The 16537-nt window shown below is 41.7% G+C and overlaps 1 protein-coding gene across 1 annotated transcript in view; it reads left to right on the plus strand.

Annotated features, from left to right (window-relative positions):
- The first annotated feature begins 7663 nt into the window (after window positions 1-7663).
- Window positions 7664-16537, plus strand: part of LOC126191216 (uncharacterized) — a 169440-nt gene continuing 160566 nt past the window's right edge. The window contains exon 1 of the mRNA XM_049932018.1: window positions 7664-7731. Within this exon, the coding sequence (XP_049787975.1) occupies window positions 7674-7731 (58 nt within the window). The 5' untranslated portion in view covers window positions 7664-7673. The remainder of the gene's footprint in view (window positions 7732-16537) is intronic.

Here is a 16537-nt window from a genome sequence, read left to right on the forward strand (position 1 = left end):
AAATAATATTGTTTTAGTGTAAAGTAAATGTGTAATACTAAAAGTGCCTAGCAGTAGATTTATTGTGCGACGTGTATGTGAAAAGGTCGAAGGAATTGTTTTCATTACAAGAAGTGCCAGTCAAAACGGCATCCATGTTAAATCCTTCATTGCAGTGTAAGTTCGTCTATTAATTGCCATAAATTCAGAGTTAAATGGAACTGGTGTATGGACTATTTATTTAATATAGAATCTATGTCTCACTCCTTCATGAAGTTATTTAATTTTCTTTATGTTTATGCCAAATAGAGAGTTCACGGTCACGAATTCTTTCGTCGAGTTCGGACGGAAGTTGCATGCGGCGAAATATTTTCTCCGCGCCATATTCTACCGGTAAATGCATGATAAACTACGGTCCCTTAGGAAATTCATGTTGAGCTATCCAAAAATAATTATATTTTGAATAGGCATTTACTCTCCTCTGCAATGCAACTTCCGACTGATCAGACGATCCAACAAGAAACAGCCGCACACGGTCGGCGTTCACAAATAAAATTCCATCGCTGATTATAGCTATATGTTACAGTATAAAAGTAAACATATTGTTATAATTAGCGACTACGAACGGGGACATTTATAACTGTATGTTTATGTGTACACATTACGTAAACATATCGTTATATAACCCATAATTAATCGTTTATTTTTCTATTGATACCACTAGGAATTGTGACCTATTTGTGCCAACAATGTATTGCTATACGTTTCTTTCTCATACATATTGTTGTTCTCTTAATAATAATCAATGGTGAAATATAAACCACAAGCGAACCCATTTTTTGAAACTAAACATCCCATTTTGGAATGGCGACAAAGGTCTGGCCACTTTATCCCATTAGGTAGGGAAAAGCGGTCACTACGTAAATATTCGGGAAAAAGTTTATATAGCGTATAAAATATACTCTTACCTTAGATATAAATATTTTGTGTGATACCTTACATTATGTAGATTCGAGATGTCTATATCACAAGCTTCGGTTAACAGCCATGGTTTCATGAAAGTTCAGTTTCACTTAAAGTGGCCACTTGACCCTATCTTCCGAAACTTGAACCGTCGTCCTTTAGAATGCGAACTAGTGTTAATCACTGCCCCACCACACTAAGGGGAACGTGGAGATGACGGGGGAGGTGACTGGAGTGGAGAGGTGTAACATACACTCTAAAGTGCAAAGAAAAAATCGACGCTCCATGAATGAATTATCCGATTGGAAGAGAAATCGATAGAAGTGATGTACATGTAGAGACGAACACCTCTGCTCCTTATGCAGACAGCTATTCGGCTTAGCGTTGACTGACAGAGCTGTAGAATGTCCTCCTATAGGGGTATCCTGCCAAATTCTGTCCAATTGGCGCCTTAGATCGTCAGGATCCCGGAATAATTGGAGGTTCCTCAGCCATAATTCTCCAATCGTTCTCAACTGGGCAGAGATCCGGCGACCTTGCTGGTCAACATAGGATCCGGCAAGCACGAAGACAAGCAGTAGAAACTCTCGCCATGTACGTTTTCGGTTTACAGCCTTATTGATTAGAGTGGAATTGCCTTCAGTGATAAGTCTCGCTTCGAAATGAGCTTCGATGACCAGTTGGAGACGCCCAGGTCAGCGTTGGGATAGCAACCTAACTGTCGCCCGCCAAATGTCTCGTAAACAAAGACTGATGGTCTGTGATTCCATTTCATTTCATAGCACGACTCCTTTCGTTGTCATCCGCGGCACCCTTACATCACAACTTACGTCGATGATATTCTTTGCCCCGTTTGTTGCCCTTCATGCCAAGCCATACTGAGCTTACACTTCAGCAAGATAATACCCGCCTTCACACGGCGAGAGTTTCTACTGCTTGCCTTCATGCTTGCCAAACCCTAACTTGGCCAGTAACGTCTCCAGATCTTTCCCCAATTTAAACGTCTGGAACATTATCAGCAGGGCCCTCCAACTAACTCGGGATTTTGACTATCTAACGCGCCAATTGTACACAATTTGGCACGATATCCCTCATGAGGACATCCAACAACCCTATCAATCAGTGCCAGACCGAATAACTGCTTGCACAAGGGCCAAAGGGAACCAACACGTATTGACTTGCTCAGTTTTTGAAGCTTTTTATCTTGAATACATCATTCAACTTTTCTGAAGTTGTAATCATCTGTTCGTCTTCACATGTACATAGGATCTGCCGATTTGGTCCCATTAGGATAATTCCTTCGTGGAGTTTTTTTTTGTTTTTTTTTTTTTTTTTGAGTGTTTACGACGGTTCGTAGCGTTCCACGCAGTACTTATCAGGTTCATCCACCGCCTCCAATTTTATTATGCTAACCTTTTCTTGAATCTTTTTCCTAACTTTTCTTGAGATTAAACCAGACTGTATAAATTCAACAATGAAAGCTTATTACTGTTACGTTCTCACGGCCTTAGGACAGCAACACACAACTACAACGAAAGAAGCTGAGCAGTCTAGCCGCCCTGCACAATTATCGTTTCCCGCAGACCATGCACTATCGACAACATCTCCGGCGACTTCACCGGGCACGCCGCATACCGGTCACAGCTACGTGCAAGACATGACTTCTAAACTCCTGCCAGGGCACCGCGGACAAGGCCCCCCTTCTATGGCTATCTATGAAGAGGGGCTCCATGCATACACACCAGAGCACGTTAAAGCCCTCTGACCTCACTGCTCGTATCCTTTTAAGCAGCCGTAATTCAGCAGCACTCCTCCGACTTACGAACATTAGTGTGGAAGATTGTAGTGAGGACCATAACATCGAAGTAGCACACGACGCTATTAAATTTTATTGAGATTCAGAGAATTATATAACGGTATCAGCCTTCAAGACTATTTTGTTGCTATCACTCTTCGAGATATATATCCCAGCTCTACAGAATAACCTACAGCCTTCAAAGGCATGTATAAACCAATTATTAAATATTCCTAGTGTAAGTAAACTTATTAATGTTTTACCTTTTTGTAGATGGCTTCTTGTATTTATTGCCGTCTAATATATTTTTGATAATAAGACGAAAGACGGACACACTAGAACAGGCGTCACCCTTCTTTATTTAAAATATCTTCAAGGATGAAGTGGCACAGTGAAATTGGTGAAGTTATTCCCTGCATACTTCCAACAAGTTTGGAACTATATCATCGAAGTCGGACATTACAAGAGCTTTACTGTAGCAAAGATTATAGGACTTGCATTTATCGCCGGCCGGAGTGGCCGAGCGGTTCTAGGCGCTACGATCTGGAACCGCGGGACCGCTAGGTCGCAGGTTCGAATCCTGCCTCGGGCATGGATGTCTGTGATGTCCTTATGTTAGTTAGGTTTAAATAGTTCTAAGTTCTAGGGGACTGATGACCTCGATGTTAAGTCCCATAGTGCTCAGAGCCATTTGTACCATTTTTTAGCATTTATTGTTGTTGTTCTTGTCTTCAGTCCGAAGGTTAGTTATTTGAAGCTCTACAGGCTATTCTACTCTGTGCAAGCCTCTTCACTCTGCAGCAGCTTTCCAGAGCTTCTCTTCTCCTCTTGTCTATCGCTTATCGACCACGTTGACTACAAGGCAAATACTATGAGAAAAGATACCCTAATACTTAAACCTATGTTTGATTTGATTAAAATTCATCTTTTCAGCCTTAATACCTCTTTTCGAGACATTTCCCATTTCGCCATTCACTATCCTGATAGATCAGACTTACAAGAGCAGTTGCTTGGAAATTACATTTTCCTATTTGCTGTTAAATTTAATAAGAAAAGGAAACTCTCATTGATGTCTTCCAGGGTGATATTTTTCTCTTCATTGGACTACAACTGCTATTGACGTTCTGTGCACAGATCGAGTAACTTGGGACCCTACCTCATATCCCTTCTCAACTACTCCCTTTCATACACTCCGACTCCTCTACACTGAGGTGACGAAAGAAGTGTGATACCTCAAAATATCGCGTGGGACAATCTTTCGCCAGACGTAGTGCAGCAACTCGACGTGTCGTGGACTCAAGTCGTTGGAAGTCCCCAGCAGAAATAATGAGCCATGCTGCCTCTATAGCCGTCCACAATTGCGAAAGTGTTACCGGTGCAGGATTTTGTGCACGAACTGACGTCGCGATTATGTCCCATAAATTGCCTATGGTATTTAAATCGGATGATCTTGGTGGACAAATTATTTCAGAATGTTCTTCACACCAATCGTGAAGAATTGTGGCCCGGTGACATGGCACATTGTCATCCATAAAAATTCTATCTTTGTTTGGGAATACGAAGTCCATGAATTCCTGCAGGTGGGCTACCATAATCATTTCCAGTCAGTGATCGATTCATTCCACGTAAATACAGCCCACACCAGTATCGAGCAGCCACCAGCTTGCACAGTGTCTTGTTGACAACTTGGGCCCATCACTTCATGGGATCTGCACCACACCCAAACCCTACCATCACCTCTTACCAACTGAAATCGGGACTCATCTGACCAGACCACGATTTTCCAGTCCTCTGGGGTGCAGCCGATAAGGTCACGAGCCCAGGGGAGGCGCTGCAGGCGATGTCATGCTGTTAGCAAAGGCACTCGCGTCGGTCGTCCTCTGACATAGCCCATCAACGCCCAGTTTCGTCTCACTGCCTTAAGGGATAAGTTCATCGTACGCCCCGCATTGATTTCTGCAGTTATTTCCCTCATTGTTGCTTGTCTGTTAGCACTGACAAGTCTAGGCAAACGCAGACGCTCTCGGTCGTTAAGTGAAGGCCGTCGATCACTGCGTTGTCTGTGATGAGAGATAATAACTGAAATTTGGTGTTCTCGGCACACCCTTGACACTGTGGATCTCGATACATTGAAATCCCCAAGGATTTTCGAAATGGAATGTCCAAATGGTTCAAATGGCTCTGAGCACTATGGGACTCAACTGCTGTGGTCATAAGTCCCCTAGAACTTAGAACTACTTAAACCTAACTAACCTAAGGACAGCACACAACACCCAGCCATCACGAGGCAGAGAAAATCCCTGACCCCGCCGGGAATCGAACCCGGGAACCCGGGCGTGGGAAGCGAGAACGCTACCGCACGACCACGAGATGCGGGCCGGAATGTCCCATACATCTACCACCAACTACCATTCCGCGTCCTACGCCTCTTAAACACCTTCGTGCCGCTATAATAATGGTGGAAATCTTTTCACATTAATAACCTAAGTACAAAAGACAGCTTCGCCACGCATTACCTTTTTATATCTTGTGTACGCGATATTTATCGCCATCTGTAAATGTGCAAATTGCTTTCCTATGACTTTCACCTCATTGTAGTAATTTTCTTTCCTGTTCCACTTGCAAATGGAACGAGGAAAAAAGATTCTGTGTATGCCTCCGTGCAAGTTCTAATTTCTCATATCTTATCTTCGCTGTTCTTACGCGAAATATATGTTGGCGGCAGCAGAATCGGTCTCCATGTTATCTCCTTTATAGATGGGCCACACTTTCCTAAAATTCTCCCAATAAACCGAAGTCGACCATTTACATTCCTTACTGCCGACCTTATTTAATCGAAATGACTGTGTCAATCAGCACACCACTAATACTGTATTCGAAGTAGTAATAACGTATTCGAGCATTACACGAGTGCTTTTCCTACTCATGTATGTTAATTAACTTTTTCTACATTTATAGCAAGATGCAAGTCATCACACCGAATAGAAATTTCGTCTAAGTTATCCTGTATCCTTTTGCAGTCACTCAACGATGAGACTTTCCGGAATCTACATCTACATCCATACTCCGCAAGCCACCTGCCGGTGTGTGGCGTAGGGTACCTTGAGTACCTCTGTCGGTTCTCCCTTCTATTCCAGTCTCGTATTGTTCGTGGAAAGAAAGATTGTCGGTATGTCTCTGTGTGGGCTCTGATCTCTCTGATTTTATCGTCATGGTCTCTTAGCGAGAGATACGTAGGAGGGAGCAATATACTGCTTGACTCCTCGGTGAAGATGTGTTCTCGAAACTTCAACAAATGCCCGTACCGAGCTACTGAGCATCTCTCTTGCAGAGTCTTCCACTGGAGTTTATCTATCATCTCCGTAACGCTTTCGCGATTACTAAATGATCCTGTAACGAAGCGCACTGCTCTCCGTTGGATCTTCTCTATCTCTTCTATTAACCCTGTCTAGTACGGGTCCCACACCGGTGAGCAGTATTCAAGCGGTGGGCGAACAAGTGTACTGCAACCTACTTCCTTTGTTTTCGGATTGCATTTCCTTAGGATTCTTCCAATGAATCTCAGTCTGGCATCTACTTTACCGACGACCAACTTTATATGATCATTCCATTTTAAATCACTCCTAATGCGTACTCCCAGATAATTTATGGAATTAACTGCTTCCAGATGATGACGTGCTATATTGTAGCTAAATGATAAAGGATCTTTCTTTCTATGTATTCGCAGCACATTACACTTGTCTACATTGAGATTCAATTGCCATTCCATGCACCAAGCGTCAATGCGTTGCAGACCCTCCTGCATTTCAGCACAATTTTCCATTGTTACAACCTCTCGATATACTACAGCATCATCCGCAAAAAGCCCCAGTGAACTTCCGATGTCCGTGAATACAATGGATTTATCAGCAACCAGTCGCAGACTGCTGCTCATCTTATCCGTCATATCATTTATACATGTATAGAATAATAGCAGTCTTATCACACTTCCCTGAGGCACTCCTGACAACATCCTTGTCTCTAAAGAACACTCGTCGTGGAGGACAAAGTACTAAACTATTTTGTAAAAGTCTTCGGGCCAGCCACATCTGGGAACCTACTTCTTATACTGGGACTTTCTTAACATCTGCTGTGGGCCACAGTGTCAAACGTTTTCCTGGAAAACTAGGAATATGAAATCTGCCTGTTGCTCTTCATCCATGACTCGCAGGATATCATGTGAGAAATGGTAAGTTGAGTTTCACATGAGCTATGCTTTCTAAATGCTGATGACATGAGAATAGAAACTTTTATGTCTCAAGGAAGACCATTTGCCTTTCTGCCATGCTTCACCACGACAACGTGATTGCACGCACATGGTTTGATGAACACTCCATACGGTTCACGACCATGGCTAGGCCCCCAGAGTGGACGATGTTATTAAACCAGTCGAGCCCATACGAGATACTCTCGATGCCCGAGTATGCTCGATGAGCCCGGCACCAACCACACAAGGAAAGTTAAGAGTAGCATTGCAAGATGCGTGCACCAGTATCTCTCCAAAGCGATCTTAATACCTCGTACAGTCCGTTCCTGGATTTCCCACTGCAGTTTTGAGGACTCGTGGAGAAGTGACTTTCTGTTAACACAGCACCCACTGCCTTCTCATAACTTCCGATCACTCAGTGTATTTAAATTACAGTTTGCATATTACTGAACTATACTTCGATTTCGAGACTCTCAGTGGCCTTAAGGGTCATGGATGAAAGCCGATCTCAGGTCTTTATTCTGACGCACTACAGCTGATTTGTCGTCAGTGTTCGACAAGCGTCAGATAACAATGATTGAAAGATACGCTTTGAATCTGGAAGAACGCAGTGCTATCTGCCGGCCGCTATCTTATCGATGGCAGATAAGTTCCCAGTACTGCACACAGTGCGCCAGACAATCATCGGAGATGAGGAACCTAGTTATTTTCATATTGCTGTTCGTGTTCGGAGTTGTTTTTATAGCTGGTGAGTAAACAATTCTCTTTTATGATGTATGATACGACGCTCTAGAAATTTCGTTGATTATTTGAAAGAAAATTTCGAGATTAGCATGCCATGAATCCAGAGTGTGTCTTACAAGTCCCATAGAACGCGCAATGGCCGCCACGACTCGTAAGCCGTCTGTAGAATGATACCGATCTATTCTGTCTGCTGTGTCGATAATTGTCATAATTTGTTACGAATCATCCGAAGTATTAAAATAACATTCAACTAAAAGATCTGAAAGGAATTATTTCCATGAAGTATGCATTTGTGCTTAACAATAATCGTAATAACACTTGTCGCTATTCTTGAAGCGATGAAACCGACAGTACGCTATGCTGTCTGTCAGTACTGATGTGATCTTTTCCTTGTGACGAATTCTACATAGCTATTTATAGGGAATTGAATGACATGGGATGCTATAGATATAAGAGCTCCAGACTCCTCGAAAAAAGCTACTTCCACAACCAAAGAGTAGCGGTACAATAACTGTTGTTCTCTTCCGAAGGTGATGCATACTACCAACCACTGGGCAAAAGAAAAGAAACTGCTGAAATTACTTATGAACTACTTGTCGTGGGGTATTACTGCGCGTCTATTTTTCAGGCTTGAACTGTATCCTTACGCTGTGACTAGTGTTTTCACGTCGATTAACACAATGCCGGTGTAGGTGCGGTTTACCACAGACCAGTTCTTCGCACCGCCGGAAAATGTGTACCACGTGTAAGACAAAAGGATCGATATTGATGTAATATACTTATCAGATATGTTAAGTTAGTGGTGGTCACCTCCATAGTAGAACCCATTCCATTCCACACGGTTCTTTTTCGTTTTTTCTCAAGACACATCTGCACACTGTTATCACGGTTGCTTAGCAGCTCCGGTGTTTTACCCTTCCGCCGGATCATAAGAGTTCAAGGTCGAAAAACCGTCTTGTTCTAACTCACTGTTAATAATAAGTTAATAATATTTACATAGTAAAGCGAGGAGACTTCTATTTCGAGTCGAGGAACTAGCCAAAGCGACATAAGTAAGTACAGAACAGCATAATGTTTTGCATTTTAAGAGAAAACCAATGCAGTAAACAAGAGCGCATGAATAAATTAAACTTGTGTTTTTAAGCATTTCGTCAAGAAAAACCTGGCTTCGGCAGAATTCCTGCAGTTATTTTGTCGAGCCTTTAGATTGTTTACTGATTTGGTTGCGAGGAATTGTGAATTTAAAGGCTCCTTAATATTTAGGAAAAGGTATTAATATTACCGTAGCCTTACCGTTGTTTAAATCTCTTTGGTTACACATTCGAATAAACGTATAACGATTTCTTTAAATTCACGATTGACTTGGTAACAATGTGTATACATGAAGTTTACTGTTTTCTACTCTTACGAATCATCCTCAGAACTAAAAAGAAATACAGAAACGGAAAAACAAAGTTACTAATAAATATAAAAAATAAAAACGAAAAGTAAATCTACTCATATCTTGTTACAAGAGTAACTTGTCGGACAGTCACCTAATGCTCGTCTTCGTTATTTGACATCAACTGTCGTTTCTGCTCATGTGTCGTACTTACAAAAAGGAACAGCGACTAAGCATATGTAAAAACATTATTGTTAAAGACGCACAATTATTTTAACAGCACAGGATCGCAAAATAAAAAAGTAGAATTAAATGACAAATATCTCAGTGCAGCCGCCAGCGTTCGCGATCTGGAGGCACGCTCTTATTTTCTTGTTATTCTTTTCTGTTGGGGTTATGTGTCCACAATGGATAGGTTGGTAAAGACAAATATAGTCTAATGTGACAGTGTCAAATATCATATAACGAAGCTTCTGTGGAAATATATGAACGTAAGGCTACAGCAATGTAGAGTGGTGAAAGGTTTAGATTTAAATATGGCATTGGACGAAGAAAAGTAGCTTGTGTAAAACTTGCAACACTACGAGCTCTCCATTGGAACCGTTGTTATTAAGAGCAAACCGATGATAAACACCGGGCGAAAACTAAATTCGATGAAGCAGCGCAACAGTGGGCGAACAAAATTGTGTGTTTTAAGGGTTATTTTTTTCTTTACTTAGAAATGTATGCTACAGACTTGCGAGGATACATTTGTGGGAATTTCACCCTCGAGTGACGATCTGTTAGTTACGGCATAAAAATGTTAAGCATTCTTCTATAAGAACGAACAAAGGGAATCGACTTCCTTTGAAATACGATATGTCCAAATCTTCCGTAACCGGACACAATTTTCCGTTACATGTAACATCTAACATTATTTCTTGTTAGCTCACTGTACTCGCCTGAGTGTTCGCCCTCACTGTCTTCTCGTGGCTACGAAGATGTCTTCTAAGTTTAAGTAATTCAGACACACAAATTTTGAAAATCTGTTTTATGTCGTCTCTTAAATGAATAGCTTTCTTTCTTTGTACAAACAAGTTGTATCGTCACTATGTTAACAAAAGTAATATCAGGATTTTTTACGGTTTATGTTGTTCTTTACTTAGAAATGTTCTAACGACTTGCAAAGATACACCCGTGGGTACCTCGCCTCCAAGAGACGATCTGCCGTGTGCGATTACTTCTCCCAGACGTTTTCCTTGGAGTGTTTCATAAGATTTTTCTATAGTCTCAATGTATTGCACATGTGCACAGGAATATTGCGAATAAAATTTTGCCAGTCTTATTCCGCAGTCGGCTAGAGTGTCGTTCCCAGTACGTATCTTCATTATGATGGTTGAAGTATTTAGATTACAGTTGCACAGGTCCAGATATCCTACATGCAAACGAAATGGGTTAAAAGCAATATATAACTATAGAGAAAACTTAAATCACGGACATTATAAGCCCATTTGGAAGGCACGACTAAAAATAATGACTAGATCGGGACATTCGAAGAAAACGTTATGGAAGATTTAAGGATTAATAAAAAATAAAATTCCCAGTAAACATGATTGTTTTTATTTTCGACTAACTCCAGTAAGTATGTGTGCATTATACACACGCATGCGCGCACGCCTTATGTAAACTTGTGAAAATTATAAACTTATGACAAAGGCATAGTGTTTATACAGATCAGACCGCTGCAACAGGCCAGCGAGAAATATACCCACAATGAATAAATGTACTGAGACTCTGTTTTCGACGAGTTTTAGCGGATAATAAGGCGAATTTTATAAAGTATAAAGCATCCTCAACACGATTCGAGGAAGGCGTCGTAGCGCTTAAAGTTCTGGCAACTAGACTCCTTTCGGCAATAGCGGGGTTCAATCCCTCATCCGTCCTTCTGCTCTTGACATAGTCATCCACGGGACGTTAATCTTTCTTCCGTCCTTTTTCATCGAGACTCGGGGCTCTCTGAAATCATCAACATTAAATGAACTATGTATGCAACAAACAGTACTTGCAATCTGGGCTCGGTGACATTTACAAAAAAATGGTTCAAATGGCTCTGAGCACTATGGGACTCAACTGCTGTGGTCATAAGTCCCCTAGAACTTAGAACTACTTAAACCTAACTAACCTAAGGACAGCACACAACACCCAGCCATCACGAGGCAGAGAAAATCCCTGACCCTGCCGGGAATCGAACCCGGGCGTAGGAAGCGAGAACGCTACCGCACGACCACGAGATGCGGGCTGACATTTACAGGCAACTCTTGGTAGGCAAGATTCGTCACCAGACCTCAATAACTTGTCTGCTCGACGACTCGCCCCTCAGAGTATTCACGGGAGCTGTAGTTGTCCAGGCACGCAGAGATTTCACGGAGAGAGCTGTCGCGTTGGTTAAAACACTGGCCCGATTTTCGTGAAAGGTGAGGTTCAAATGCCCATTCTGTCAATCTGAAATCTGATGCAGGTTTCCCATGATTAACTGAAATTACGTCAGGTGAATACCGGGACGGTTCCTTAAGCGAGGCTCATCCTTGTCATAAAACTCAGCTCTTTATCTCTAATGACCTTGTTCCCGGCGGCACGAAAAGATCACGTCCATAGGAACTTCCGTGCCAGCAGAGGCTATCAAAGAGGCCAGCCGTGCGAATCATTGCTCCAAATACATTACGTTCGAGCTGACCCAATGACAGTTATTAGTGTTTAATTGATGGCATAATCAAAAGAGTGTCACCAGCTTAAGCCAAATTTACTTGGAGTTGTATGTGCGCAAGAAATGTATCGGAGATACTGTAAAACTCCTACATTCATCCCAGTCTCTGAGAATCTATAGCAAGGAAAGGTGCAGTCTGTGGAATCATCTTGTTCTCTTAGTGGATGCCGTGGTGATGGGCTCTCCTTCACTTCAGCTTTTCGCTGCCATTGCATTGGCTCTTGCTTGTAAAAGGAAATTGCAGCTTCTCAGCTAATGTTCTCCTTTAGCACTGCCCTTAACAGTTGATCGCCATCATTATGCATCCTGGTCCAACATGTGGCAGAAACTATACTGTCTGCCTGAATCTTCCAGACATGCTCCATCTCTCGACCTCATCGTTTACACCCACTACGACAGGTGTCAGGAAGCTTTTACCCAACAACGTTCAAAGAATGATTACAATTATTTTTCCCAATTTGTCTACTTTGTTTACGTAATGTACTCAGTAGTTCTAGACGATTTGACTTTTTCTGTTTCGTTACATGACTTCGGTAAAATCTTCTTGTGCTTCCATCTTTCAAACGTACATTGACGGTGGGGTACTATAGTAGCGACGTTTACACATGTCCCGTACAGAATTACCTTTGCTGTATCTTGTGTCTGTGTTTTATGGTAAAATGATTTTTGTAGGCTTTACTCCTCCTAATCTAACGCAGAAGAGTAGTAGCCACCGTATCTTTTATCTTTATCCAGTTTTTCTTAGGCAGCATATGTTTAAATATAGTTTATCCCTTTCATGATGAGCAAAGTTTTTCGTTAGTGCTCTCAGCATAAATTACGTGGCCATGGTGATAAAGGCGCCCATGCCTGAGGGCAAGGGGGACCGCTCTCCTTTTTCCCATAGCTCTCAGGGAAAGGAAAAACTATAGTGTATTCAGGTGTTTTCCTTTCAGGAAAATTATTTAAAAGTCAGTATTATGTAGGTTTTTAACTGGGTCGGAACACGAACTTTTTAAGAGATACATACGAGTCGCCATTCGTCTTCGAAAATATTAAAAATAATCCATACCCCAAGTCTAGCAGCCCCCCCTTCCTTCCCCCCCCCCCCCCCCCACAAACTATCGCATGGGCGTATTGATGGTGAACCCATCAACTAATTCGTTACCATATTCTCAGAGAGCGACCAGCTGTTATTTATACTTCTAGATCCACTAGCCAACAGCATGCTTTCTCATCCTGAATAATTTACAGCCACAGGCTGAGTCTGTTTGGAACATAAGCCTCGCCAGTTGGTCCTGTTATCCCATCATCTTTCTGTGTTCACTCTAGTCCAGTCCTCGCCTCTTTTTTCAATTTACTCTTCCGCACTTTTCAGCCATCTACGCTTTGGTCTTCCTCTTTGTCGTTTCTTTCGCATCTCTATTTCATGTATCCTGTCGGGAATACTCTTGTTTTTCATTCTCTGTTAAATGTCCGTAACATCTCAGCCTTGATGCTTCCATCCTGTTCTGCAAGTGGTCCTCTTTCACCGTTTCCGCCCGCATCTCGTGGTCGTGCGGTAGCGTTCTCGCTTCCCACGCCCGGGTTCCCGGGTTCGATTCCCGGCGGGGTCAGGGATTTTCTCTGCCTCGTGATGGCTGGGTGTCGTGTGCTGTCCTTAGGTTAGTTAGGTTTAAGTAGTTCTAAGTTCTAGGGGACTGATGACCATAGATGTTAAGTCCTATAGTGCTCAGAGCCTTTTCACCGTTTCCCTTTCCCTTTCATTCTTCATGCTATCTCTCCTCGTCACTGCCAACCTACTTCCCAAGAACTTCATTTCACATGCCTGTAATTTACCCACATCTCTTTTCTTCACTATCCATGTTTTACGTGCATAGGTCAGTATGCTGTCTCATCTAAACCTAAAATCAAATAGATGTTCTTTCTACTACCATATGGCGTCATATCGCTCCCAGTCTTCATATACAGTTCGATGTCATAGATTACGTCATATTTCCTGTTCTAAGCAGACTGTTTACGTGTAGTAATTCCATGGAAACGTCTTGATCGCTAAAAACTTTATTTCTGAAGCGTTTCGAGTAATCATCATCGGTAATATATGCTAGGAAACCTCATGTAAGTGAGCAATACTAGAAAAACGCACAATACCATTTGCAGTTGCTGTTAGGTGTATTTGCAAAAGATGCTATTTTGAGATGCCTGGCACGCGATTTCTTAAAATTACATCTTTTGCAAATACGCCTAATGGCAATTGCACGTAAGATAGTAAGTTTTGCTTGCATTGCTCACTTGCATAAGCTTCCTTAAGCATATTTTATCTGATGACAATTACTCGAAACGCGTCATAAATAAAGTTTTTAGCGATCACGACGTTTCCATGGAATTACTACATGCCAAGTCTGGATGTTCGCGTACCTTGAAAATGGATGACTTCACCAGTCAAATGGAACAGACTCTTTGGACTAACGTATTTCTGTAGTTATTTAGCCTCACTATATCTTCATTATAACTAGCGGGCTGCGTGTTACTTTTGCTTCTGGCGAGAAGTGGGAAACGCCAACTAGCTTAACATACTGCTCTAGTTGGCTGCTCCTATTAAAACAAACCAGCTTCGGCGCATGATGTACTAGCTGCGTTCAAAAAATAATGGGAATTTTTTTTGTAAATAATTACTTGTTGGTCTCCAGCAGTGTTATCCTCTTCAAAATATTCCCCATTATATTTTATCCACTTACGCCAGCGCCTTATCCAATCACCTAAACACTTCTGAAACTCTATCTTTCGGGAACTTTTAAGCTCTCTCGGCTTGGTTAACATATGCTTGTAAAACGACGGGAATGTTATTTTCGGCCAAAAATTCAGCAACAGGCAACAAAAAGTAACGCAAAAGCCATGAACTGCTTCGCCACAAAGCATGTGAATAGTTTTTCGGATTGCTTCAGGCAAATACCGTTGAACTTGTGATTATCACTCCTTATTGACTGTTCGACCCTTTCGTAAGAACTTATGGCGCACTGTGTTGTTAAAATAAAAGACCGCAGTGTGCATAGCTTTCTCACATTACCACACTTGTCAAGATTTTCTCGATCTTAACTATCCATAAGGCTTCCATTGGGATGACTGAGCCTTAGTTTCGATGCCACGTGCGTAAACGCATCATTCGTCACCTGTTACGACCATTTCACTAGTTCTGCATAACTGCTGATTTCATCTAGAACTTGCATTCGCCATTCTGTTTGTTCGAAATTCAACAGTTTTAAACAGTTTTTGCTGCTACACATTTCACACTAAAAACTTCCATAAATATTCATGCCATAAGCCAATTAATACATCTTCATCATCAGCGAATTATCTGAGTGTGATACACCGCCAGTGCAAAATCATTTCTTGTACTTCTTCCGCAATTTTATCAGTTGATGATTTGCCGGGGTTGTCGAGGGCGGTCACCTTAAACATCAACACCCTGCATTCTTCGAAATGTGTATACAACTCCTAAGTAATTGTTTTACTCAAAGCAGGCTTATCAAAGGTATTATATTGAATATTTCTAAAATTTTATTGCATTTTATTTCGTTCTCATAACAAAATGTAACAATTGTTCTGTGATACATTTCGTACAAAATAAATACTTGACGATACTGCCAAAACACATGAAACCTTTTTGACAGATGGCAACAGAACAAATATCCGATATGGCTAACAGTGTACAGGTACTTGAATTAAAACTTTTGGGCTGAGACGCCGTGTTCGACGTACAGGGTGTTTATAAATGAATATGGGGGTTTTAACGCTTCATAATATTTATTACATTAAAGTTACAGCTATAAATTATATGTCAAATGAAAGAGCAAATCAAACAGTTTTACCAAGAACCTTATAAATGTTCAATGTGGGCACCATTTGTCACACGGCACTCATCAAGTCTATAGCCCAAGCGCTGGATAGGCCGCAAGGGGCCCAATGACAGAGCTTGTTTTGCATGGCCTCCACGCCATGCGATTTTTTCCTTTGGGGCTTCATCAAGGATCGTGTGTACGTGCCTCCGCTACCAGCTGACCGCCCTGAATTAAGAAACCGGACTGAAGCAGCTGTTGCTACAATCACTGAAGACACACTAATCAACGTTTGGGAAGATCTCGGCTATAGACTTGATGTGTGCCGTGTGACAAAAGTTGCTCTTTCATTTCACATGTGATTTATAACTGTAAGTTCAATGTAATAAATATTATAAAGCGTTAAAACCCCGATATTCATTTATAAACACCCTGTATAACACTGCAGTTGTCGCTTTATCTTCGAAGATCTCCCGCATTCGGAGACGAAACGTCGAGGAATAGTTTTATGTATCACAGCCCGGAAGTTTTCAGCCCGGAAGTTTTAACCGAAGCTCTGAAAGTCAACATGGCATTACTTAGAGGTGAGCGAGAAATCGTGTGTCTGTTACAAATCACAGTGATTGAAAGAAGTCATAGATATCACAATAAGAACTTTACAAAATCTGGTTGGGGTTTCAGCCACAACAAAAAGTCGCAAGTAGCACTTTACAATCGACACCATGTGCCATCTGTAGTCCGAATTTCGGACTTCTTCCTGTGAACCTTTTGTCATGCTACCGAGCCCAGCTGCGATTTCAGTGACAAGTTGCAAGTAGAGGTCGCAAGTAGCAATTAAAAAGCGCAGTTAACATTCAACGCTGTGTGCCAT

The sequence above is a fragment of the Schistocerca cancellata genome, chromosome 6 (assembly GCF_023864275.1).
Source record: "Schistocerca cancellata isolate TAMUIC-IGC-003103 chromosome 6, iqSchCanc2.1, whole genome shotgun sequence".
In the NCBI taxonomy this organism is placed as follows: domain Eukaryota; kingdom Metazoa; phylum Arthropoda; class Insecta; order Orthoptera; family Acrididae; genus Schistocerca; species Schistocerca cancellata.